This window comes from Poecilia latipinna, unplaced genomic scaffold, assembly GCF_001443285.1.
Source record: "Poecilia latipinna isolate Pla-1442-1.1 unplaced genomic scaffold, P_latipinna-1.0 Scaffold442, whole genome shotgun sequence".
NCBI classification, from domain to species: Eukaryota; Metazoa; Chordata; class Actinopteri; order Cyprinodontiformes; family Poeciliidae; genus Poecilia; species Poecilia latipinna.
In genome coordinates this window covers 277,328-303,859 of record NW_015113058.1, presented here as the reverse complement: position 1 = coordinate 303,859, position 26,532 = coordinate 277,328, and the positions used below count along the sequence as shown (strand labels likewise).

At 38.6% G+C, this 26,532-nt stretch overlaps 2 protein-coding genes across 5 annotated transcripts; both read left to right on the top strand.

Moving 5' to 3' along the window:
- The first annotated feature begins 179 nt into the window (after nucleotides 1–179).
- On the top strand, nucleotides 180–11,874 carry p3h3 (prolyl 3-hydroxylase 3). Its single transcript, XM_015038468.1, has 16 exons — nucleotides 180–797; nucleotides 1,317–1,501; nucleotides 2,315–2,467; nucleotides 2,938–3,130; nucleotides 3,999–4,130; nucleotides 4,209–4,351; nucleotides 5,679–5,768; nucleotides 5,847–5,899; nucleotides 5,967–6,046; nucleotides 6,122–6,249; nucleotides 6,394–6,489; nucleotides 6,565–6,715; nucleotides 8,214–8,331; nucleotides 8,998–9,073; nucleotides 9,163–9,303; nucleotides 10,560–11,874. Exons 1-16 carry the CDS (start codon nucleotides 434–436, stop codon nucleotides 10,734–10,736), a joined length of 2,280 nt encoding a protein of 759 aa, XP_014893954.1. The 5' UTR covers nucleotides 180–433; the 3' UTR covers nucleotides 10,737–11,874.
- A 4,325-nt stretch (nucleotides 11,875–16,199) lies between these two features.
- gnb3a (guanine nucleotide binding protein (G protein), beta polypeptide 3a) lies at nucleotides 16,200–25,683 on the top strand. Of its 4 annotated transcripts, none has more exons than XM_015038479.1 (9): nucleotides 16,200–16,401; nucleotides 18,407–18,511; nucleotides 19,424–19,569; nucleotides 20,088–20,151; nucleotides 21,488–21,650; nucleotides 22,569–22,635; nucleotides 22,711–22,912; nucleotides 22,990–23,206; nucleotides 24,640–25,683. In XM_015038479.1, exons 2-9 carry the CDS (start codon nucleotides 18,455–18,457, stop codon nucleotides 24,744–24,746), a joined length of 1,023 nt encoding a protein of 340 aa, XP_014893965.1. In that variant the 5' UTR covers nucleotides 16,200–16,401; nucleotides 18,407–18,454; the 3' UTR covers nucleotides 24,747–25,683. The 4 variants fall into 4 exon arrangements, with proteins under 4 accessions (XP_014893965.1, XP_014893968.1, XP_014893967.1 ...); XM_015038482.1 differs by lacking the exon at nucleotides 16,200–16,401 and adding an exon at nucleotides 17,660–17,710; XM_015038481.1 differs by lacking the exon at nucleotides 16,200–16,401 and adding an exon at nucleotides 18,057–18,291.
- The last annotated feature ends 849 nt before the right edge of the window (nucleotides 25,684–26,532 follow it).

Genomic DNA, 26,532 nt, shown 5'->3' with positions numbered 1-26,532 from the left:
AAAAATTTTGGAAAATAAAAAAAAATTGGAAACTTTTAAATTTTTTTTTTTTTTTTTTTTTTTTTGCTTTTGATATCTAGACCACTTTAAGGAAATTTAACCGAACCGAGACTGAATATTTGCCTTGTCGGTGAGATTCCAACAGGCTATGTTGACTTACTTTCAGTGTCGCACTTACTTTCTTTTTTACGGTAGCAGAAGTTAAGTTAAAGAAAATCGCGCCCTCTGGTGGCGAACTACAACAGCTGCAGTTTCAAACGCTGCCTAAAATATGCTCTATCCCTTTAATAATATCAAAACAAACAGAAAACTTACTTTGCTTTGATTTATACACACATATTTCGCATTTAGTGAAGTAATCAACAAGATGTGAAGAATTTGAGGCATATAATGATGAGGTTTCGTTTTCTCACACTGGCTGATTTTTTTCTGGATGGTCTTTATCTGCAGACACTCCTCCTCTTCCTCTCCTGCTGCTGCGGTGGGATCTGCTTCTCGGACCATGGCGCTGCGCTCTGAACACTTCACTGTATACGTGGCGTTGTGTTTTCTTCTTGTAGCATTATGTACCGTCACTGTAAGAGCTTCCGGAGGTAGCGGATCTAAAGTTTTGTCTCTTTTGCAGCCGTATGACTTTCTGTATTACAGCGGGGTCCGCGCTTATTACGGAGGGGAGTGGGCAAAGGCTGCAGAGCTGCTGGAGAAATCCATCCAGACCAAGGAGGCTCTGCTGAGAGCCCGCAGACAGTGTCACGATGACTGTGTGGCATCCGGAACCAAGGCTTTCAACAAACTGGGTACGTTTAGAGGCAATAACTATATTCTGGTGAAGATATTTATGCATCAGTCAGTCTAAATTAACAATAAATGTCAGATCGTTCAGTTTAGCTTCATCTCATTCAATTTAGAGGCTGGTTGAGTTTATTAAAGTACAGTGGTTTGCATAGAGATTCATAAACTTTTCATGTTATCATACTAAAACTACAAACTGCAATGTATTTTGTTGGGATTTAATGTAACAGAGAAAACTCAAAATAGCCTAAGGACAGTCAGACTTTACACAGTCAGCTGAATTTAGGTTTCAACTAAGGATGCACCGATCCACTTTTCACTTCCGATACAGATATCTGAGGTTTAGGATTGGCTGATACCGATCCGATACAGAAAAACTGTGCTGAATTAACTTGAAAATGTTTTTAAAAACACAGACTTGAAAGTACCAAATTACAAATGTATTTGATAGCTCTGCACCTGTACATTTAAGCAGGTATAAACATGTATGGCTGGATGTGAGAGGTGTTTGTGTTTTCTGTCAGACTCAGAGGAGGGCAGCATGTGGGACCTCTGGGCTCTGGACTGGATTCAGCAAAAAGCCGAGTGTCTGAGGTTCTGCATCGGACGCTCCGTCGCCCCGACGGGACAACTTCCTGTTTCTAGTGACATCGAATATGAATTCAACACTCGCAACCCCTACAACTTCCTACAAGTCACTTACTACAAGGTAAGATGCACTTTGTGCTGTGGAGGCGTATTAAAGGCGCTGAGAAATAAATCCTGACTTTAATCTTCTGAGATCAAAAGTCTCAAAAGTTTTTAATTTTTTTTAATGGTTCTTCTCATCTTTAGTATGATGGCATATTAGGGCCACTGTAGGCAGAAAACATTTTACATTTTTGTAGTCAATTAGTAAATTTTCATTTTAAAAAATCTGAAATTTCTTTCCTAATTTCACAAATTGACATTTTCTGAGTTTCAAAAGTCAAAAATTTGCTTAAAAATTTTGAAATTTTAGAGTTTCTAAAGTCGAAAGATTTTGAGTTTTGGAAATGTTCTGAATTTCAAAAATTGAAAATTTGCAAGAATAAACTCTGAACATTTGAGATTAATCTCAGAGATTTTCTTGAAAAAAAACATGGAAGTTTCAAAAGTTGCAAAGTCAACTTTAGAAACTCAGACGTTTTTCCTAAAAATTTCTGAGATTAATCAAAGAAATCCTGGGTTTCTTCTTGAACAATTTTGACTTGTGGACCTGAGAAATTTCCACATTTGTTTCTAGAAAATTTCAGAAATTATTCTCAACATTTCTGATTTTTTTGGCATAAATTTCCTCCTTTTTTTCCTATCTTACTTGGCCCTAATACGTTGTCATAAACTCGTACTGTGCATCCTCAGAGCTCTGGTTAATAAACTTATTAGTATTTTTACTCCTGTTGACTCTACAGTTAACGTGCTGTGATGTTTAATTAAAATTTGCAGCTGTATTTTCTGGAAACATGCCAGTGTTTGTCTGACATTCTCTCCTCCTCCACACCAGTTAGAGAAGTTGAAAAAGGCGGCGTCTGCAGCTCACACGTATTTCGTGGCCAACCCAAGTCACCTGGAAATGAGGAACAACATCGAGAAGTACAGGCGCATGGAGGGAGTGACGGAGGACGACTTCCAAGACAGAGAGACTGAGAAACATTGGGTAAGACGAGAAAAACCGTCTGTTTATAAGGAGTGAGTCTGAATGGATGCAGTGATGAGGCACAGCGTCCTACAGAAATACTTGCACACCTTGAAATTTATATTTTGTTTCAGTAAAACCTCAAAAATGTATGTTTTTGTGTTACAGAAAACAGAAAGTGGTGATAAATGATTGTGAAGTGGGAAAAGATGTGCTTTCAAAATTATTTGATTGCCTTGGATTTTATTTAGGGTTATTATAATAAAGAAAACTGAATGCATATGCACACTTTTTATATTTTTCCTTCCAGTTATGCACCGATCTGTTTGTTGAGGGCTTCAAAGTCTTTAATAAAAACAATAAAGTTTGAGGTTGTGATGCAATAAACTGTAAAATAAGGAAATGTTGCAGTAAAGTTGAGGATTAAATACCGCTTCTCCTGGAGTTGTTTCATCTTCCAGTTTTGATGCGGGCGCATTGTTTTCTCTCAGGTCCTGTACGATGCAGCCATGCAGCACGAAGCGTCGTCCGACTGGCTGCAGGCGGCGGAGAAATGGCGAGCGTGTGTGAATGAAACTCTGTGGCGGATAGACGAGTGCAGGGTGCAGTGTGAGGTTTCACCGCAGCTGCTGCCCGAGGACCGCGGAGTGGACGGGGTGGACGGCGCCTTCGAAAAGGCTGCAGGTGGGAAGAATTACAAGACAGGATGAGATATTTTCACACCACAGGAGCTTTACGTTGGTGAAAAATACGAAGAGCAAAACTTTGTTCTGGATTCTTGTTTATATTTTCTCAATGCTTTTAGTCTCTTTAGACGGCTGAATTTAAATATGTCAGGTAAAACTAACAGGATGATATGATAAATGCAGGAGGAAATACACAAAGTTCTAATTTGTAAATTTGATTTGATTTAATTTTTTCTTCTGCAACAATTACAAACTTAGAGGATAAATATATTTTTGGCTTCTTTAGATTTTCTCCCAGTGTTTTTTTTTTACTTTTAAAGTGGTCTTAATTAGGTTTCCTACAAGTTTTCAGAAGATCTTTAAAATGTCTTCTTTTTATTTTATCTATTGTTCTACTTGGTTTCAGTTAAATATCTGATGTTATAAACAGAAATCTGATTTTTATAGCCACTAAACTCTGACCTGTCAATCAGCCAGGGCCAGATTTACAAGGATGTGGGGCCCTGGGCTGCAGCCTGTTTGGTTCCCTGTCCTCTAAGAAAAAATGATTTTACTCATGTAAATTACAGAACATTAATACATCAGCAGGTATGAACTGATGCATGATAGATTTAACACTAATGGTTACACTAATGACCCAAAAAATGACTATAACTTCATAAGTTTTCAAATATTGTTATATTGTTTATATTCAGGTATAATATCAATATAGCTCACATATTATTTTGCCCAGTATTAACATTCATTAAAAAAATACATAAGAACCTGTCTGGCCCAGCAATCAGGAGTAAAAACATAATAATCGTACTGTAATGACCAGCGTTGTTTATGACACATATGGACATTCGTTTGTCTCGTCTGTCCAGCTCTGTCCCTGTCCCTCCTCTCATGCCGGCAGTCCTGCGTTACTCAGGTCGCCACACGACCCGGACGGATTTCTGCACAGGAGGATTTCTTACCGACTCAGCTTGAGCATCTGCACATTGCACAGTTTAAATGTGAGGCTTTGCACAGTAGAGAGAAAATGTTTTCATTATTGTTACATTATTTATGGTTGACTTTTGTTTCTCCATCAGCTGGCGATGTGAGTGGAGCGCTGCAGACACTTCGCTCCTTTCTGCTGTTTTACCCAAATGACAGGGACTCCTTAGACAACCTGCAGCTCTACTATGCGACACTAGGGGGCGACGCCGAGTCACACGGCATCCATCCAGCTCAGGTAAAACTTTAGAGGTCGATAATCTAAATCTGAATATTGTCATGTTTCAACCACAAACTTTACTGGATTTTATTTGGACTTAATGTGAAAGACCAGCACAAACCAATACAGGATTATAAATGAATTATTATTATAAGGAACACTAATTCTGCACTGATGTGCTGCATTGTAAGACGTCTGTGTTTTTGTAGTTTTCAATACACATGAACATTATGAACCTTTTAGAAAAATGATCCGACTCAGTTGCACATCCTTCGGATTACAGGTCCAAAATAACTGCTGTTATAGTCTTGTTCAATATATTATTATTATTATTATTATTATTATTATTATTAATTAAATCTTATTTTTATATATAATATTTTACACTTTAAGAACTTTTTTTGTGTGAACCTTTATACCTGATGCTGCTGTTACACCTGAGTTTCTCTTTTGCGAGACAATAAATGATGCTTATATTATATTATATTATATTATATTATATTATATTATATTATAGCTAGAGGGTTTGTGTTCAGACCTTCATACTTTGGTTCCTTTTGATGAAATTTAGTGCAACCAAATGCCTTCAGATCACTAATCATTAAATAGAGCCCACCAGTTTGTCATTTAATCTCCATATGAATGGTGGTTTAAATTTATTAGTGAACATTAGTGAACAAAAGGCATCATTAGGACATCATAGATGTGTGGAAGAAGCTGCTCTGGTCAGAAAATGCTAAAGGTTTTGTACAGCAGGAAAAAGGGTGGAGGCAGCATCATGCTGAGGGTGGAGCTGACTAGAGGCTAATCCTGGAAGAAAACCTGCTGGGTCAGAGCATATGCATGTGCTAGAATGGCCTAGTTAAAGTCCAGACCTAAATATAGTAAATACAAATACATGTCACAACAGATTTCTAATTTTAAAAAAGTTTGAAAACTATAAAGTACTAATAGCAACAGCAAGACAAAATGTGAAAAAGTTAAATTAAATATGACCCTGAACAGGGTTGTTTTGTGTTATTGTTATTTTCCACTGATGGGAAAATGAAGGAAAACATAAATCAGAGTTTAGTTTTGAATCTTCCTCTAAATATTTTTAAGTTCAATTTTATTTTTAAAAAATGGGATATTATGTATTTATTTAGAGCATTTTATGTGTAAATATATAAGATTATAGGCAGGTTGCTAATCTCCATCTCTAGTCTGATTGGCTGGTTGATGTTACAGTGATAAAAATCACAAAATAACACTGCAGAATAAGAAATGCATAGAGTCTACACATCATTTAATCAATAACATTCATCCAAATAGTCACGTTTGACTAAAAGTTTGTGTTTTCATTCAGGAAATTGCCAAATACGTCAACCAGTCGTTGCAGGAGAAGAGCCTGTTGTATTTCGGTGTGGAGAATCTGAACTTTACTTTCACGGACCCGGTAAGCGCTGACTCCCAGTGCAGCGACTGAACGCTGCAAATGCCTGTTTGCTCAGTTTATTCATCAATCTGTTTGCAGGATCTCTGGACTCCAGAGGATGTTGTGCCTGAATCTCTCAGGAAAAACTGGAGGTGAGACAAACTGAGGCAAAACTCACCTGAAATACAAGGCTGACTCAGAGTGTTTGCTTCCCTACAGAGCAGAAAAACAGGTGATAAATGAGAAAATAAAGGAAGGAGATCAGATAGAAGAAGTGGACGACAGCGGGTTTTATGCAGGCAAGAAAGCGGCTCCATAGTTTCATAATTTAGCTTTTCTTCTGTCTCATCCTTTACTGTTGTTGGTCTCAACAGGGGGTTCGGTCCCACAGGTGGGAGTGACCATAACCATGGACGATGACGCTCTAAACGGGACAAACCGGGTCGTTCTGGACGGAGTCATGACTGAGAAGGAGTGTGATAAAATACTGCAGCTGGCAACTGTAGGCAACTTCTATATCTTGCTTTTAGTCAATGTTGAGTTAGTTTTGTCTTAATCCATGTGTACAAATATATTTTCAGTAGAAACCAGACAGACTATACTGGGTGAGATGTGTTGTTTTTACAGTGTACATTGTGTCCTTTAGGTCGCGGCGTCGCTTGGCGACGGTTACAGAGGACGGCGGTCCCCGCACACTCCTCATGAGACGTTCGAGGGTCTCACCATCCTCAGGGCTGTGAAGGTGGGTGGAAATCAGAGGATGAGAGGTTTTGGTTTGGGTGACATCTCTGAAGTCCTCCTGCTGTCTGTCTCCCAGCTGTCCCAGGAAGGACTGGTGGACCAGTCAGACACCAGATTGCTCCATGAGCTGGGTGAGAGAGTGAGGACCCTGCTGCACTCCTACTTCAGGAGTCCCTCAGGGCTTTTCATCTCCTTCACACACCTGGTGTGTCGCAGCGCCGCTACGGGTAACAGCATTCGCTCTTTATTCTGTCCCAGATCAGAGAAGGTTTCATTTCAACACAGTGAATTTATAGTTATATCACATTTCCTACTCGAATCGCTCCGTCTTTAATCTGAGTCAGGTGAAATACTGACATCATCAGCTTTTGCAGATTAATTTCCAAAAGGTTACAACATTAGCATTTCCACAAAGAGCGCCTTAAAACATTTAGTCTCAACATAAAACCAGCTGCACCTAAAAGTCTCAGTCGTTTTTTTTTACATTAGTGAACGAGCAGCAGACAATCATGCAGATGAAGGAAAATACCAGACAAATCAGGGACAGAGATATGGAGAAGTTTAAAGAGAATCTACTATGAAAAATTCACATTTTGTGTATTTTTATACTTCCAGATGGTTTTAAAAACATTTCAAGATCTTAAAAACATCCAGTCATTATTTGACAATAAGTGGTTTTGGTGTGTGGAAAGTGAAACGTTTCAAAAAGTAACAGATGATGGGCTCTACGCCGTTACCTAGCAACCCCAGCAGAGCCCAGCCCGTTGCCTAGCAACCCCAGCAGAGCTCCAGCACATTTAAAAACACTTTGTGTAATTTCTCCTCCTCTTCATCGTCATGCATGTGCTTCATGTTGGCGTGTTGCTTGAAATTCTAACAAATGAAATTTAAGCTTGTAGTTGTGAACAGATATAAATGATCAAATGCAGCAAAGTACTGCACAGGACATTTCATTAGTAAACATGCAACAGAATTTGTTTTCTTCACTCAATAACTGTGTGATATTAAGAAATAATCTGAATTATTGTTGAATATTTGTCACGGTCGGTGTAATGGATGAGGTGAGATGCCGAGACCCAGATTATGGTGATGATGATGATGATTTTAATAACGAAAAATGCTCACAAGCAGTCCAGGACAGGCAGCACGGCAGGAAACAAGCACACAGCTAAATGCCGGTAGCAACTGACAATAAGGACAAAAACGAGAGCAAGCACAAACCAGGACTTGGCAGTTCCACTGGAGAGTACAGACTGACGCAGCAGCATACGCTTGACAAACAAAGACAAGGACCCGACAAAGAACACAGACAACAGGTGGGACTAAATACACACAGGGTGTAATCAAGGGAACGAGACACACCTAGGAACAATCGGGGAAGACGCAGAGACAGAGACACAGGGAGCAAACTGAAGACAAAAAACTCTAAAAATAAATACACAGAAACATTTTGCAGTGTTGATATCAGTTATACAAGTGATATAATCATATTGTCCTCTCTTTTGCTTCTTTTATTATTGAAACACTCACTAGGGTCAAGGGTCATCTGGGTCAGGTGTGCAAATCTACCAACTGGAAATTTTTTAGCTTGTTTTAATTTATCATGCGATTTATTGATTGATAGATTTATTGCTCATTGCAATAGATCTGCAGATCATTTAAAAATGCTTGAATCAGCTTTTGAGCCGATGCTGGTTCTGAATCTGTTTGTCTGCTTCCCTCCAGGTGAGCAGGAGGGCAGGATGGATTTGTCTCACCCCGTTCATGTCGATAACTGTCTCCTGGAGCCAGAAACCAAACAGTGCTGGAGGGAACCGCCTGCCTTCATACACAGAGACCTCAGGTACCAGAAAACCAGAGGTCCGGTAGTCATCAGCGTTTATTTCATTTGCTCCATTATTTACTCTGAATCCTGGTGCTCCGATTTAATGTCACCTTGTTCCAAATGTGTAAATAAGAGGAAGCAAATATAACTTAAAAGGAAGTGAGATTTTCAAATGATCAGATTCAGGAAAAATGCTTTTCAGTTAAAGGTGTTAATTTGTGGAAAAATCTAAATTTCTTCCTGCATTTAAAATAAATTTGAAAATCATTATGATGAAGGGATTTGGCATTAAATGAGCTGATATTTTGTTTTGTGTTTTTGAAATATGTCTCATAGTTTTCTGAGTTGAATAGCTTGAATAGTTTGTCTTCATATAAATAGAGGGCAGATATAAGTTTATGCTTCCTTCTGCTCCTTTTCATTCGTGATTTCTTTTAGTTGTTACCTGAACTATTCATATTTAGAATGAATTTGAATAAAACTCAAAATAGAATAATAAAATGAATCCATGTACTTATATAAATTTTCTCAGTCTTCTTCAGTGGAAGGTAACCATAGGAGAGTTTTCTTTAAGCAAATTGTCACTGCATTACCAAACTGTCTAAAATCAAAACGTTACATCCTATAAAATATGATAAAATCATTTTTACGTGTGTAAAAATGAGGAACATCTTTACCCAACAGCGCCATTCTCTACCTGAACGACAACTTTGACGGAGGAGAGTTGTTCTTCACTGAGCGAGACGCCAAAACAGTAACAGTGAGCCACTTTGATAAACTCAAATATGCAGATATTTTTTTAATGCCATGATGAATGTGGGATTTCTTTGCCCTCGTTCTTGTCTGCAGGCTCGAGTTAAGCCCAGCTGCGGTCGACTGGTGGGCTTTTCGTCCGGGCCGGTGAACCCCCACGGCGTGACAGCCGTGACCCGGGGTCGGCGCTGCGCTCTGGCCCTCTGGTTCACCAAGGAGAAGCTCTACAGGGACATGGTGAGCGCTGAGGTCCGACCCGGCCTCCTCCCCGCTTATGTCACACCTGCGGCTGCGCTGGCTGGTGTCGTGACTCTGGTGTTGGATAATCGGAGGGCCTCGAACACAATGCAAATCTGCTGCTGGTTTTGCATGACAATGGCCATTTACTGAGCCTGTTCTGCGGCCCGGTCGGTGCGGTCTCATCGTGTGCACGCTTGGAAAAGATTAACCATTTAGGACTCGGCGTTTCACATCTTTACTCCACATGTAGGGATTTTACTCACCAATGGAACAAAAAAAAACACACACAGGTTTCGGCCTTGAAACCTGCTGAACCATTCCACGTCTTGTCAGGTTAAAACTGTGAACTTTAATATGTTTTATGAAGATTTTATCTAATAAACCGATACAAAGTACCGAAGTGAAGGGAACATTTTTAAATGTCCTTTTCTAATTAAGATCTGAAAAGTGTGGCCTGCATTTTCATTCAGTCTCATCAGTCAACACTTTTCACTGCAGGCCTTTTAACGTCTACCTTTTAATTTCGAGTTTTTATTACAATTAGAATTTAAATAAAGTGTACATCCAAACTTTACATGGTTTCAAATGTGAAAATAACAAAGACATTTCAGAAATTTTGTTCATGCAGTTTGAAACTTAAATTATTCCAAAGTACAGCAAGTATTTATTTTAACTTGTTAATTTGAGTGAAAATAATAGAGTAACGTGTGCTCTTTAACTAGACGAGAGCAGATTTTTTTTTTGCACATTGTGAAATAATTATTATTTGTTTTAAATTGCAGCATTAAGTTAAAACTCACAATTCAAGATCAAAGAACTATCAGAATTTAAAAAAAGACTCTTTTAGACATTTGTTTATTGTTGTTAAATCAACTTTACAAACTTTATTTTCTGAGTTAAAACAAAAACAATTTTCCTGTGAGTTGCATTTTCAAGTTAAACCACCTTCAAATGTTTTACAGTGTACAACACAGTAAAAATACTCCTAAAAGTTTTTTTTTTCCCCAAAAATAATGTACCGCAACTCTGGTTCCATCACAGAAAGCCCAAGATGAGACAGCGATTACACTGAAGTGTTTGGTGTATAAAAAGTTCACTTGGTATTTTTTGAGTTCAGTTTCATGAACATCAACAGGAATGAATTTAAAAACAAGACACAAACGTTTTGTTTTTGCAAAACTTCAGAATTTGCTTTCCAAATCAGCTTCCAGCAGGAAATCAGCATTTTGACGTATTTTGCATCCCTGCTGCAGGAGCGAGAGGAAGCAGAGGCCATGTGGGCCGCCGACGGACAGAGCGCGTTGAAGAAGGACGAGGAGGAGGAGGAGAAGGAGGGCGGCGCCACTGTGGGCCGCAACGCCCGGAGCCACGCGCCCAAAGAACGGAGCAGAGGGAGAAACGCTGTAACGGGCCGCAAGGACGAGCTGTGACCATCAGAAGAGACTCTCAAGACTGGAACTTATTTTCACCATTCAGTTTCCACTCAAGCATCTCACGCCATTTGTTTTTTAATTCTGTGTCCAATTTGTGCTTTACTTATGCTGTGAGCGATGGAGAGCCGCCGCCTCTGTGATGTCAGTCTGTATCGCTGCTCCGGATGCTTCTCCGACCAATCACTGAATTTGAAAATGGAAAGAATATAATGTGCATTAAATGTGACTGTTTACCAGCGAAGCATGAGTGCCACATGCCAAATGCACGCAAGAGGAAAGAGGATTACAGACGGAGAGAGAGGTTAGAAACGGTGGCAGAGAAAGGCCAGGCTAAAAAGATCTGCTGAGCGATTTACCTCCGCCGGCCGGTTTTATTCTGTGCTGAATTTGAGGAAAATGATGAAGTTTGACTGACATGAGCGTGACGCACAACACTCTGCTAACAAAAAACAACAAAAAACCAGGAGAGAAATGTTGGATAGAGAGGGAGAGAGAGAGGTGAGCGAGGGTAGAAAAAAAAGGATAGAAATAGAGAGATTACTGTTAATCCCTTATAAATGAGTGCATTTGTTTATTAAGCTTAAAAAGTCTCCCATTTAGAATATGGATTATTAATCCAAGGAGAGAGCACTTAATCATACACATCCAGTGGTGACAGCCGGCCGGCTTCCCACTGCAGCCTCATCGTTCCCATTACAACCAGTGCCTCTTTGCAGCCCATATTAACACTCTGCGCTGTAATCCGACACAAATTTGGGTCGACCGGCTCCTTTAATGTAGTTTTAACCCTTTCCTTTCCTCGCTATACAAAACGTCGGGGTTAATCTCCTCCCAGGCAGGTGGCATTAGGCTCCCGACTGCCTGGTGCTGCGATCGCGTCCACGTCCAGACGTCTTCCTGCTGTTTGGGGTTTCAGCAGAAATTACATGAAACTGAAATCAGAGCTTCCTGCTGTCGGTCTTTTCCTCAAAATCAGGAGCTCTGCTTGGTTTTCTGTGAATGAACCGACTCATCTGGTTGATTGTCTTTGATTTGTTTTTAGATCTACAGAAGTAGATTTACCATAAGCACGAGGTTTGGTCTGGAAAACATGAAAATAACGTTTAAAAGAATAAAATTTAATTTAAAAATTGCAGTTCCTGAAGCAGTCTGGAAATTTATTGAGTTTGATTCAGGTATTTATCGTTTATCGTGATGAATTTCTTAATATGATAAGAATTCTGATTTATTGACACGACTCAAATTCAAAAATACTTTATTGATCCCAAAGGGAAATTAAATGTAACTCATGTTAATTTAATTCATTCAATTAGTTATTATAGGTGGAAATGGCAGGAATGAGCTCCTGTAGCAGTCTGTATTGCAGCGAGTTTAAAAAAGCCTCTGACCGAAGAGGATGATCTTTCATTGATGTACAATAGTAGTTCTGTATCTTTACTAAATCTTATCACACAATGTCTTAAAGTCACTGATTTACAAAAATAACTGGAACAGCAGGCAGCTACTTTTAATTTAAATATTTCCTTTCTATCTGTGACTCGCTGTCCTCATGGCGGAACATGACAGTGGCAGCATCATGCTGCGTTTCTTCAGGAAAACTGTTCAAAGTTGCAGAAACATCATTTTTAATTTATGACACATTTAGATTCCACGGCTTATTTTGAAAGCCTCCTGATGAAAGGTAAATATTCATCTGATTTATTCTTACTACCAACATATTGTCCTGTTACTCATACATTCATGATTTGCTACTCGCTCTCTGTCTCTGTGTCTGCTAACAAATCCCCTTTTTGCATTTCTGGGTTTTGTGTCCCGCAGCCTGTCTCTCCCAAACCCCGCTCGTTCCAAATCCCAGGTCAGCGCCGCTGTCGTCACTGCACTCGACGGAGCACAGGTCAACACTTTTAAAACCCCCGCAGCTTAATGTATCCTCTCTGCATCATAGTATAAACCTCAAAGTGGGCAGCACACACATTAACACACATTACAGGCCTGTTTATTCTGCTCCAGATTTAGATACGTGGACAAAACATGCAAACAAAGAGTTCATGCTGTGGGTTTTTTTTGGCACAGTGTTTGTCCTTACTGGTTTCAATCCTTGACTGGAAATAATACGTTCATGTTTGACCCATTTAACCTACAGTAGGGACATTTTATTTTATTTTAATGCAGGCAGCACTTTAGCATTTGCATTATTTAGTGAAGATTTCCACTCAGTTTTGTCTCACAAAGCTCAATCAGTTATTGTATTTATGTGCAAATTATTTTGGAAACCACCAAATTCATACAAAAGTCACTGCTTTAAAATTATTACGTTTTAGGTTTGATTAATGTAATATAAGCCAACCCAAATATTCTCAGTGAAAAAATAAATAAATAAGACATGACAGATTTAAAAAACTGAACACAGCCTGTAGATATTGTGATTTCTGGTTTTCTTTGGTAACTTTATAGCAGTAGAAGTTTAAATTTCAAATAAATTTCAATATGATATCAACGCCTGTATTAACCGTTTAGCAATGCTAAAGTAATGCTAACATTGCCTTCAGTTAATATTAGCCGGAGCATCATTTGTCTTCCAGCTTTTTATTTCCTTCCTTTATTATGCCACTGCAACGTAATGTTTTGTTTGTTCTATATTTTCATTATGTAAAGCATCCTGAACTGCCTTGTTGTTGAAATGTGCTATACAAATAAGCTTGGCTTGTCTAATTCACACAGGTGCTGCAGTCTGAGCTTTAGAACGGTCAGTTATATAAATACCTTCCATCGCTGGATAAATGTGGAGTGCAGAGGAAAATCTTGTGTTTTATCTAGTATAATGAAAAAAAACAAGTTCTCGAGTAAATCTGGTTTAGTTTAATTCATAATTGGCACCAGTTCTCAAAGTTTATTTGTATGCCACATTTCAGCTCTACATCATGAAAACACAAAAATAAAAAGTAATATAAAACATCATACAGTCAAAATTTGAGAAACCAGTGACAAACGTTACATTTTGTCAAGTGCCATCATCAAAATGATCAATACATGTTGAATATGACGATCAATATGTTGATCAATGCTCCAGTGATTATCAGTGGAAAGCAGCTGTAAACAGGCAGGTTTGTAGCCTTGATTTAAAGGAACTCGATGTTTATGCAGCTTTTCTTCAGTTTGTCTTCACAGGTTGGCCTGAAAATCAAAACCAAAATATTTGTTATTGTTGTATCAACCCTCCAGACCAGTCAGGACTTCTGGTTCTGGAGATGCAGAACCAGAACCAGACATGGAGAAGCAGCATTCGCCTTCTATGCTCTTCTAATCTGGAACAAACTTCCAACATTAGTAGTTCAGGGAACAGTTGGAGGAAATCAGTCTTTTCGCTGATTTGTCTAATATTGTGGTGACAGTTTTAACAAATATTTTTATAGAAGTCCCAAACTGCAGCTTTAATGAGAAACAGCAGGGTTTCCATAAGGAGCAGCTCCAACAAATTACTGAGAGGGTTTTTGGGAACTGCGGCAGCTGGTTTAAAGTCCCCAGCCAGCATGCCTAGGTGGGCCCCATGTGGGGACAAGGAGGGCAGACTATATGGGTCCCATATGGGTTTGTCCGCGGGTTCCACGATGGCCCCACATGGGTTTGCCCATGTAGGGCCAGAGCCCACATGGGCCCTGCATGGGCCCTATATGGTGGTGGCCCACATGGGTTTTGTCCAATTAGGGCCCATGTAGCACCCATGTGGGCTGTGGCCCTACATGGGCAAACCCATGTGGGGCCATCGTGGAACCCGCGGACAAACCCATATGGGACCCATATAGTCTGCCCTCCTTGTCCCCACATGGGTCCCACCTAGGCATGCTGGCTGGGGTCTTTCTGCTCAAACTTGCTGAGAATATTTGGTTTCTGCTGTCAAAGAGTTAAATCTTTGGCTGAATCTGCCGTCTCACAAACCAGACCCAAGCTCAGCTGTATCATAATGACTACAGCTGTGAAGAGAAACCTCTCTGATGAATTTTGTCAGGTTTCATGAGAGCGTCTTGTTTTAATGAGCAAGCAGAAACAGAAAATAAAGATTTTAAATCAAAGCAGACAAATCTTTCTTTGGGCACTGAAAATATGCCATTAAGAACATTTTAAAAAGCTGATTTGATGCGGTGTAAGTATTTAAAATCAGAAAGAAAAATCTCTGAACTATTTTGTCTTTCCCAAAACACCATTAATTGGCAGCAGACTTTTATGTACTTTGGAAATAGCAGAACAATTAGCAACATGTCACCTTCCTAAAATAATGGCCTGAGTCACGACTAATTTCTTTCCAAAAGTTTTTTAGGCAAAGAAAAAAATTAATAACTTTTGGCAAAAAATTACTCAGACTGTTATTTTAGCAATATAACTTTCAGATAATTTTCTTTTCAAGCAGTTCTGTCGTCCCCTGGCACAATGGCGCCCTGGGTCAAGAGCCATGTTGATCATATCAGAACCTGCTGCTGCTCTGACCCACTAAACATTTTGTTTTGGCTGGCAGCTAAAGGAAGCGTTAATTTACATTGACTGGGTTTGTTTGCTTAGTTGTTCTGTTTGCACAGTAATTGTAAAAAACCAGGTAAACTTTTTATTTTTATGCTGCAGGAATTCATCCTGTCACAGTAACACGTTTGCTGGACGTATTGCAACAATCAATAATATTGTTGTTTTGTGATCATTTTTAAGAGATATTATGGTTATTGTACAAGACGTTTTAAATATCCAATAAATAAACAGAAACAACAAATTAAATGAAATTTAATTTCATTTAATTTGAAATGAAACGTAAACGTTCATGTCTGAACATTTACAGTTAAACTACCTGGTGAGCCGGTCTGTCAGACAAAAGAAGACAGAGTTCGATTTTTAGACCTTTGCTGAGGTGGATAAGATCAGCTTTACATGTAAGTATTGGCCGAAAACCGATCTCCCAAAATTAAGTAAACAAATCAATATCAATTGATGAATTGGTGCATCCCTATTATGAAGTCTCTGTAAACAAAACTGAGTCCAAAGCACCAGACTGAAAACTTTCATCATCCAGTTTTTAGTAGAAAGAGAGAAAAGAGAAAAACGATGAATAATGTAAATAGGAATTATTGATATTGTTTTAATTTATCGTGTGAGTAATTGATTTATTGCCACAGGCCTGTCAGTAGTTTCCCACATTGTTCCTTCCAGTCTGGTCTCTGCTCTGCTGATCTTCGTCTCCATCCACCAACTTTCTAATATTAGCTTCAGTTCAGGTTTACAGAACACAAACTGCGGCTCTGACCACCATAAATAGCCATGTTCCCAGGTCTGACATCCAGTCTCCTTCCCTCCCCAGTATGGTTTCCGTCTCTGTGTTCAGATTCACCCCTGCTCAGGCCCTGTGACCCCCCACATCCACGTTTTACACCTTGTTTGGTTTCCCTCCGCTCTGCCCCCCGCCCTGCCCCTCTTCTCTGTCCATCAGGTTTTATCCCCTCATCGCTGATCTGCCTTCATCCCTGCAATCCTCATCTGTTCCTCATAGGACCGAGCAAGAAGCATCGCGCTGCGTGTGCGAAGACACTGAGTGACTGAGCGGAGGAGGAAGCGTGCTGAACTTATGACAACGACCTGAAGCGATCTGATCGCTGGAGCTGCTGAGGATCCAGACAGTCGATTGGTGAGTTGGACGCTCATCTGCTTCACTTCAGACATTCAGGTTTCAGAGAACAGGAGCAGAAAAAAGTTCACCGAAAGGATAAAATCACATTTAGTGAAGGAAAACATACATAGATCCTAAACCACACATGTCAAATTGTTTCATTGTTTTTGTTGTGACACCATTTGATTATGCTGGTTTGATTACCTCCTTCTTTGTTTTATTTTGTTTGTTAATCTTGTTTTTCTGCAGATCACTGCTTATTCTGTGTAAATTTAAAAATAAATTAAAATAAAATCACATTTCTCAGATCTTTTATAAATTATGTAGCTTCTTTAACTTTTGTTTTCAGTATAAAAGCTTTCAAATGTAAAACTCCAGCATATGGAGATGAATGAACAGTTTTTATTTAAATATTCCCCTTCACGCTAATGACAACCTCATATTGCAACAAACTCAGTCAACATATTTGTTTGCTAGTCTTTTGTGGCAGATAAAACAAAGAGATTTGAGGCGAATATTATGGTGGTATTATATGGAGGGATAATCTCAGTAAAAGCAACTCCCCTCTCCTGTGGGATTCCTTAAAAAGCAGAATTAAACTGGCTGTGTGCACACATTCAGATTTATACTGAAAAATACGAGGAACCTCACTCTAAAGGTCGTTTTTCAACTTGATTTAAAACTTGATCAATAGACGTAATTTTCAGAAATTACTGCAACAAAAAAGCTCGGGCTCCATCTGCCCGTCTCATCCCGCTAGCCTCTGCCCATCCCTTTCTCCGTCTCTCATCCAGATGTAAAGAGCAGTCAATAATCGGATGAGAGCAGATTTGATTCAAAAAGCTTCCCTTAAAATCTCAGCCCTGTTGGATTTAAAAAAAAAAAAAAAAAAAAAACCTAAACTGGCTCTTCTGTCTCACCTCTCGCCCTCCCTCCCTGCCTTAATGCACTTCTCCATCCAGCAGCCATTTAATCACATGGGAACAATGACAGAGTTCCAGGAACGGGACGGCGAAAAGGCAAACTCACGTTCAGAAACAACAAATAACAATAAAATATAAATAATTATAAAATCCTCCCCAGTTTTCACTTTCAGGATCATCAACAGCTGAAAGAAGCTGTCAGGTTTTAAATAAATCAGATCTCTTTCATTTAAAGTTAATACCACCTTCACTCTCTTCCCCTCCTTTTTTTGACTTTAAACAAATTAAAGGCAAATCCTCTTGGTCATGTGTTATGACAAGGACACTCATTCAAATAGTGATAAGAGCGACTGAGAGATTACAGCCTGCACACATAGGATAGCACACATACGATTGTTTTCCAGGTAAGACAAAGAGGAACAGATATCCTGATTACTCATTCATAAGAAAAGTAATTTGCTATGTCAGCTTATCACATTTTTTTTTTTTTTTTTTTGCTGTGAAATGCTCTATTTTTAAAACTGTGATTGCTTCTTTGCATGTCTGCTGATTGCATTTGTCACACCGTGTGAGTTCGGCCATTAGGCGATTGATTTTCTGCCCTTTTTAATCACCACATTACCAAAATTCAAAAGCCATCAGCGCTAAGTGAGAGCTCAGCACAAACCGTGCGTTGTTTCAGGAGGAGCCGATACACATCTGGCACGGCGACAGGACATTCTGGTTTTCTGTGTACATTCAGGGTGAGGATGTGTTGCATCTTCTGGAAGAACAAACGGAGTCGTTAAAGTCATGTTTGCCTCCTCGTTCGACCTCTCTCTGGTTTCTGCCTGTGTGTGCGCTGACGTTCTCCTGAAGGTGTGCCCGCGGGTTTCTCTGCGAGTTCCTGCGTATTTATGAAAGTTTGCAAAGCAGACGAGGGTTCGTTTGACTTGCAAAGCAGCGTTTACTTGGAGTCGGGTGTAAGGCAGGTTAGCGAGCTCAGGTAGGCGCGGGTTTGATTCCAACATGAGGTGAAAGCACAGGTGGAAGTGTTTGCTTAAGGGTTTATTTTTAATTGCCTGACTTTTATTATGTGTTTTTCATGGTTTTTATTTTAGGACGTCTCTTTCTGTTTTCACTGGTGACATTTGCTGGTAATCATCACCATGGGTGAAATGGAGCAGCTGAGAAAGGAGGCAGAAAGCCTCAAAGATCAGATCACTGTAAGTAGCTCCTTCCCTGTCAAAAATCAGGAAAAATCAATGTTTATTGTATTTTATGGTGATTCTGAGGGTAAACCATCATTCTTACGAAATGAATCCATCTTAATCTGTGACTCGATAGGAGAAAAACACATGTAGAAACACATTTCACATGTGTCCTTCTCACTGTTAAAACATTTTGATGTGTATATCAATGGCCTTATGGTGTCATTTAAAAAATAGACATTACAAAGAATTTGATAGATTTTTCATGTGTATCAAATTAACATGTGAAATAACTTCTTCATGTCACTTCCAGAAATTATATTAGGTAGTAACATGTGAAGCAAATGTTCACATTTGAATTGTTTTAATCCGTGTTTTCACATGCTGAAATTAAAGTGTGTAATAACATGTGAAACTGAGGTTAAAGTCTTTAATTTTTTCCAAAAATGTTTTTCTAATGTGAAAAATTATGTAACATGTGAAGCACATGTGGTCAAATATCCAACATTTAAACTTTTTCTGCTCATGTTTCACATCAGTCGTTTCGAACAAATGAAACACATGGTAAAACTTTGCACATGTGCAAACGTTTCCCATGTGGAAGTCACATGTGAGGCACATGGGATCAACCATCAAATATAATATTTTGTGCATGTATTTCACATGTATGTAAAACATGTTACAATAGATCATGTCATAACTTTGAAAATGTGCATTTCACATGTAAAAATTATTATTTATGATTTTTAAAAAAATCAAAAACGTGGGAAAAATTTTTTTAATTTTAAAATTTTAATTTTACATATATTTATTTCACCTGTGGAACATGCGACCATGAAGACTTGTGGTGATGTAATCACATTAAAAAACCTGAATTTTGTGCATTTTCTCTGTGAAATGCGTGTTTTGGGTGTGTGCGCTCCGCAGGCGGCCCGTAAGGCGGTGCAGGACACCACGCTGCAGGAGGCGGCAGCGGGGATCACCGTGGTGGGCCGCATCCAGATGAAGACCAGGAAGACGCTACGGGGTCACCTGGCCAAGATCTACGCCATGCACTGGTCCACCGACTCCAAGTAAATACATGCAACCTGCACACGAGTTCACCTGTTTTACCTGCGACAGAATCGATCTCTGTTAGAATGCAGAACGATAATAACTCAAACAGCTTGGGCAAGTTATTTTTGGAGCATCTCACTGCAAAACCACAAAATCTTTCCAAATTTTTTTTTGTCTCATTCAAATATCTTAGTTCACTTGAAATAAGAAAAACAAACTTAAAAGTAACTTTTCAGCAAGATATAGGAGCTTGTTTTAAGTAAATAATTCCTTAAAATTGATGAAAAAGTTCTAGTTCCACTGGCAGATAAATTAATTTATAACAATACATCTTTCCTGTTATAAGTGAAATAATCTTCCAGTGGAACTAGAACTTTTTTCATGAGTACTAATATTATTACTTCTAATTTGGATTTGTCTTATTTCAAGTGAACTACGATGTTTGCACTAGGAACTAGACTAAACTACTTGTTAAGGTTTTGTGTTTTTGCAGAGTTTGGTGTGATTTTTGTGTTTTTATTCCTGTGTGCCGCAGGCTGTGCGTCAGCGCCTCACAGGATGGAAAACTCATCGTGTGGGACAGCGTCACAACCAACAAGGTGGGTCAGAAACAAACATGTCACCTGTAACGATGGAAGCCTTGGGTTTGTCTTTCCACTGATGACTGAATACCAGGAGTTACAACGCAGGGCAAAGAGCCAGGCAGTTTTATTTACACATCATTTCACAAAATTTACTGCAGAAACGTTTGAATGAGTTACAACCTTTTATTTATTGATGATTTTGTCTTTTTTTTTTTGAATGCCTCTTCTGCACTCCTCTACATACAGTGATATCATAATAAAACTCCTGGTTATTATAGGTAGAATTTTATGTTGAATATGTTTTCTGCTGAGTCATCACCACTGATAACTTTTTCACAACCTCATTTGTTTTCTGTCAAGTCATCATAAAATAAACTGATCATGTCAGAGATCAGTTCAACCAAACTTACACCTCCTCTTTTCTGGCTTTTAATGTTATCTATTATATTTTATGTCTTATTCTAAATGTGTTATTGAAGAGGAATATTTAGCTCATGTCTACGGAGAGTGAAGAGTGCCAAATAAAACAATAGCTAACTTATGAATTAATTGTTTTGATGTGTCACTTTAAAAAAAAAAAAAAAAACTGGAAATAAATACAAAAATAATTTAAATATAGAATTAATGATGTGCATTATTTCTTTTTAAAAAATTGGATATAGTTAATTATTGCTTTGAAAAGTTTGTTTTGAAGCAGCCAATCAGACACCGGTTCTCCCTTAGCCCCGCCCACAGAGTTTGATTGGCGAAGTTGAGGATTTAAATTAATTCATGATGTGCTTCAGCACAGATACATAAAATTATTTATTAAATCATAAAATAATTATATCTAGTTTGTAAAACAAAATCAATACATTTAATTGAGGCATGTGTAAATAATTCTACATTTAATAAATTATTTGTGTACTTATATCCAGGTTTAATAAATTAATAGTAAATTTAAATAATTATTTCATAAGTTATTTACAACTTGGCACTCTTCGCATATTTCTGTTTTGGAGAGATTTTTTTATTCAAAAGACACAGCTTGCTAAAACTAAATAAAACTATTTTGATATGTAATGAACTAATAGCATTATATTTCAACTAGTTCTGGTTGAACAATTAACAGTAGACACTTTTTGGACTAGTAAAATTTTATCTTTAAAAATCTGTTAAGTATAATTTTGTTAAACTTCATTGAAATTTTAGAATAAAGTGTATTTAAAGGTCTTAAATCTATTATTTACCTCTTTAGTGTTGTTCAAATTTATCCTAATTAAATTAAAAACCTTATCTTAGCTTTTAGATGTGTAAAACAGCAGTTTTTCAGGTTTTAAGACAGCTGGACATGTCCTGTGTGTGTCCCCAGGTGAACGCCATCCCGCTGAAGTCGTCCTGGGTGATGACGTGTGCCTACGCGCCTTCAGGAAACCTGGTGGCCTGCGGCGGTCTGGACAACATGTGCTCCATCTACAACCTGAAGGGGAAGGATGGGAACGTCAAGGTGATGCGAGAGCTGGCCGCACACACAGGTAGGACGTGTGTAATCGAGCAAACTGAAATGACGAAAATAAATTAGCCAATTTAGAAAAATAAAATAAAATAAAATTTTTCGCTAGAAAAAATTTTGCGGTCGGATGAGGTAGTTTTTTTTTGTTTTTTTTTTTTATGTATTTCTCAAAACTGCAATGGAAATATTTTTTTGTATCACATGAGTCACATGATCAACAACCGGATGTTCCCAGTGGCGCAAACCGTGAAGAAAGAAGACGACAGGAAGTAGATCGAGGATGATCGCGCGGCATGATTTTTTAATGACTTATTGCGTGAACAAACTTTTTCCCACTTGATTTTAATTGCGTTTCTTATTTAATGGAAACACCGCAACTGCAAATTTGTGTTTATTCATTTTTACATTAGCAGAATATAGACAAAGATTTTTGCACATTTGTAATGAAAAGGCAGTTACTGTGACCAATACATGAGGGCACGTCTATTCAGTGTAGTTCTATACTTTGTTCTCTGAGCGCCTTCCTACTTTATAATTGAAACTATATTTAGAATCCCTAATTGCACATTTTTAAAGGTTTGTTGCTGTTTGTTTTTACATGTTTGAACAAGGTAGTCATCCTATTGTTTTTCTCAGTTTCATTATAAATTATTTTACACTGGTTGTTATACTTCTAATTGCTAAAGTTGTGTTTACATGTTTGATCAAGCGAAGTGAAGCTACTGGTGTATTTGAGTGTGTTGTACTGTGCAGAGTTATCAAAGAAATTTATTATTCAGACTGTGTTTTAAACAAAGAAAAGTTTTAAGTCAGTTCAGCTCTGCTTTTCTGAATCGGAGCGGCATCGGCTGGTACTAAACCCCAGATATTTGAATCGGTATTGGAAAAGAAAAAAGTGGATCGTTTCATCTCTAGTTTTTAAATCCCTCTGTCTTCCCAGGTTATCTTTCCTGCTGCCGCTTCATCAGCGACACCGAGATCATCACCAGCTCAGGCGACTGCACCTGGTAAGAACAGATCACAGCTGATTGGACCGCCATCTTAGTGTTTAGGGCACAAAATAAAGGCTCATTTCATTTCAGCATACTCTGGGACATTGAGACAGGGACCCAGAAGACTGTTTTTGCTGGACACCAAGGAGACTGCATGTCCCTGGCCGTAGCGCCAGACTTTAAGTTTTTCATCTCAGGAGCGTGCGACTTTACGGCGAAGCTGTGGGACATCAGGGAGGGCACCTGCAGACAGACCTTCAGCGGCCATGAGAGTGATGTCAATGCCATTGGGGTACGCGTGAAGAAGATGTTTTCAGGATGTTTTACCTCTAAAACCCTCCATTTGTAATAATTTGTCATTCTTTCCAGTTTTTTCCCAATGGTAACGCAGTGATAACCGGATCAGACGATGCCACCTGTAAACTGTTTGACCTGCGGGCTGACCAGGAGCTCATCACCTACCAGGACTCCGGCATCATGTGCGGCGTTACCTCCCTGGCCCCGTCCTTGTCCGGCCGGCTCATCCTGGCTGGCTACGACGACTTCAATGTGAACATCTGGGACACGCTGAAGGCTGAGAGAGTGGGTACGTATACCTGGAAACCTGATCAATTATAGATTACACCGGACAAGGGAAGAAACATGCGCCCTGCAGAGGACAGTGAGGGGAGCCAACCCATCACTTTGTTGTCCTTGGAATTGAATTTGCTTGTATTATTTGGCTCATTGTCCAATTGGACGTTAACTTTCTGCCTGATGTTTGACGCTGTTGCTTCAGTATTTCCACATAATGTTCTTTACTCATCATGCCATCTGTTTTGTGGAGTGCACCAGTCCCTCCAGCAGCAAAATACCCCCACAAAACGATGTTTTCCAGCTTGTGAATGTCCTTTTTACTAAAACTAAAAAAATAAAGAAATAAAAATGGTGGGCATTATGGCCAAAACTTCAACTTAGCCTTCACAAACAATTGGACATACCACCAAAGATCCCCAAGTGCATTTTCAGACTGTAACCTGGCTTTTATGTTGTTCTCTTCTTTGCTAAGTGGTATTGGATAAGTAAACTATCTCAGTCTTTCGTTGTGGAGTTGAGAAGTAAATTTCACTCTAAACATGTTCCTCTCTGGGACACAGAATCGTATCCTTCATAGAAACTATGATGACTAGAGAATCCCATTGTGTGTGTTTTATAAAACAGATTCAAAATGGGGCTGGATTATTTGGATGAAAGACTTCTCACCATATCAGAGTTTCATATCAGTCTATATCAATAGTATTGATTAGTTTTTTGTTTTAAATATCTGAAATTCTGCCAAACTTGTGCTGTGACCTTTCCTGTTTTATCCAGTTTTCTCTCCACGCCTTTGTTTATTTATAAGCAGTCATGAGGCACAGTGGTGTAACCTATAACTGCTGCTGTGCCAGTTACTCAACAGGTCGTTGCTAGGTAACCGTAGAGTGAGTGAGTTGCTAGGTAACCGTAGAGTGAGTGAGTTGCTAGGTAACCATAGAGGGAGTGAGTTAGTTGATTCCACTCACTTTACTTTGCTAGTCTTGAGAGGTTTACTAGCTAAAGTCTTTCCTCTGCCTACATCCCCCAGAATGCTGTGCAATTCTGGATTATCTAAATATTTATTGATATTGATCGCAATTCTAACACAATATATATAGTTATTGATTTATTGTCCAGCCCTAATCCAAAACAGTTTCCTATTACGGTTTGATTGACCTATCAGGAGTTTACAGACCATTCGACTATTTAAAACTGTTGGAAAACTGACCAGATTTTAGTGAATATAAGCAAAAAGAAATAAGTTTAGTCATTTGAATGACATAAAACAGGAAAAGGTTGTCTGATTTAATGTTGGATAGTGTTATTTTATGCAGTGCATGTAAATATCTGATTTCAAGTGCGTAAATAAGACTATTTGAATATAAGAATATCGTTATTTATGTATCTTAAATAGCGGTTTTACTTCAGAAATAATCACCTTCTTTGATTTATGCTGTTCTTCAGGTGTGCTGGCTGGTCACGACAACAGAGTGAGCTGCATTGGCGTGTCTGCAGACGGCATGGCCTGCTGCACGGGATCCTGGGACAGTTTCCTCAAGATATGGAACTGAGGCTGTCCCTCTGCTACAAGCAGAAAGAAAGCAGTTCATTTATGCTTGGAAACATGTGAAGATTTAAAACAAGGCGAGATCAATGGAGGCAGGAGACGACACGTACAGTGAGAAGAGGGTATTTTATCTGTGCCAAGTCATTTCTAATGTTGGAGAAGAGGAGTGTAATGCGAGGTTTCCTCTTCTCCCAGTCACACTGCACTCTCACCTTTCTTCTCATGTTCTGGCGGAAATTAGGGTAGAACAAAAGAGTGGGCGTCTTAGTCAAATTTCTCATTAGTTAATCTGTAATTCAGATGAAACAGATGGCGGATGCATAATTTTTGGAGCAACATTAAGATTATCCAATGCGAACAGTTGCCAAATGGAAATGGTAGCACACTGGATGATGGTCAGAACTAAAAACATGTCAAGTTACAGCCTGTGTAGAGTCACAGAAGCTCCACTTATATGCTGTTTTATATGAGAACATAGGTTACACCATATGAATAACATGATTTACAATCATTTGTTTTAGCTTCGGTAGATCCCCCAAGTACTTAAACTTTCTTTTTATTTTCTAATTTTATTTAAACTTGAGTCAATAGTTTGCAAATGTCTGCATTTGTGTTTGTTTTGTATGTGACTGATGGACAATATTTAGCAGGATTTGGGATCGTTTTTGACTTTATCCCCTCAGTAAATAGGTAAAAACTCAAAATGACAGATGGATTAGTAAAATGGTTACTTGGTGACCCTTTTCTCAAGTCAAAACTATATCAAAACAGTAACTGAATATTTATATATCTGCTTATACATTTATCTTTATAGCAGGTAGGCTCTGAATTCTGATTGTATACATTTAGATGAACGTCAAACTAAAATTTCAACTACATTTTTTTCAAAACTTGATCTACACTGCAATGTAAACTAATAAATTTGGGATTCTGCTAAACAATTGTATGTAGTCTTAATTTCTGACTCGTACTGTTTACTACTTTGATAATCTGAAGTTTAAGTGAGAACATAAGATTAGTTTTATCCATTTATTGTCTGTACCTGCTTGTCCTTGGAGGGTTGCACTAGTGCTCATCTCCAGCAGTCATTGGTCAGGAGGCGGAGCACACACTGGAAAGGTCGCTAGTCCATCAAGGCAACACAGAAACACTCACACCTAAGGGCAATTTAGGGAAACCAACTATCTTGACAGCAAAAGTGGATAGTCAGCACAAAAACATATACATACACTTAAGAGTACTTTTATATCTGTACTAGAGTGTAGTCATCTGAAGAAAAAATACTGAAGAATGAAAAACTTTCAAGTAAAAAGGCTACTCAAGTGCAATCCCAGCCTGTTACCTAGCAACCCCAGCAGAGCTCTGCCCATCACCTAGCAACCCAATGGAACGCCAGCAGATTGGAAAAGTGCTGTTTAATCTGTGAAAATGTAATCATAAAGGCAAACACTAAAGGTGGGTCCAATGTAAAACCAAGGATGAGTACATGAAGCACTTCATGTCCACTATGGCGGATTCTGTGGCGGCACAGATGAGTTTATTCGCTTAGACTCTGGGAACACTGGAGTTTGTGGCATTAACCTTTTAAAAATACCTAGATTAAAAAAAATAAAATAAATTCTCATGGACCCTAAAGTGAAAATAGGTCAGCACTGGATCTTTCAGCAGGAAATTGAGATTGTATGGATCTGTATGCAGACTAAAATGCTTTACAATTAAAAAGAAAACTGATGCGAGATGAAAATCAAAATAGAAACTGGCCAACTCTGTATGCTTCAGCATTGTGAAAT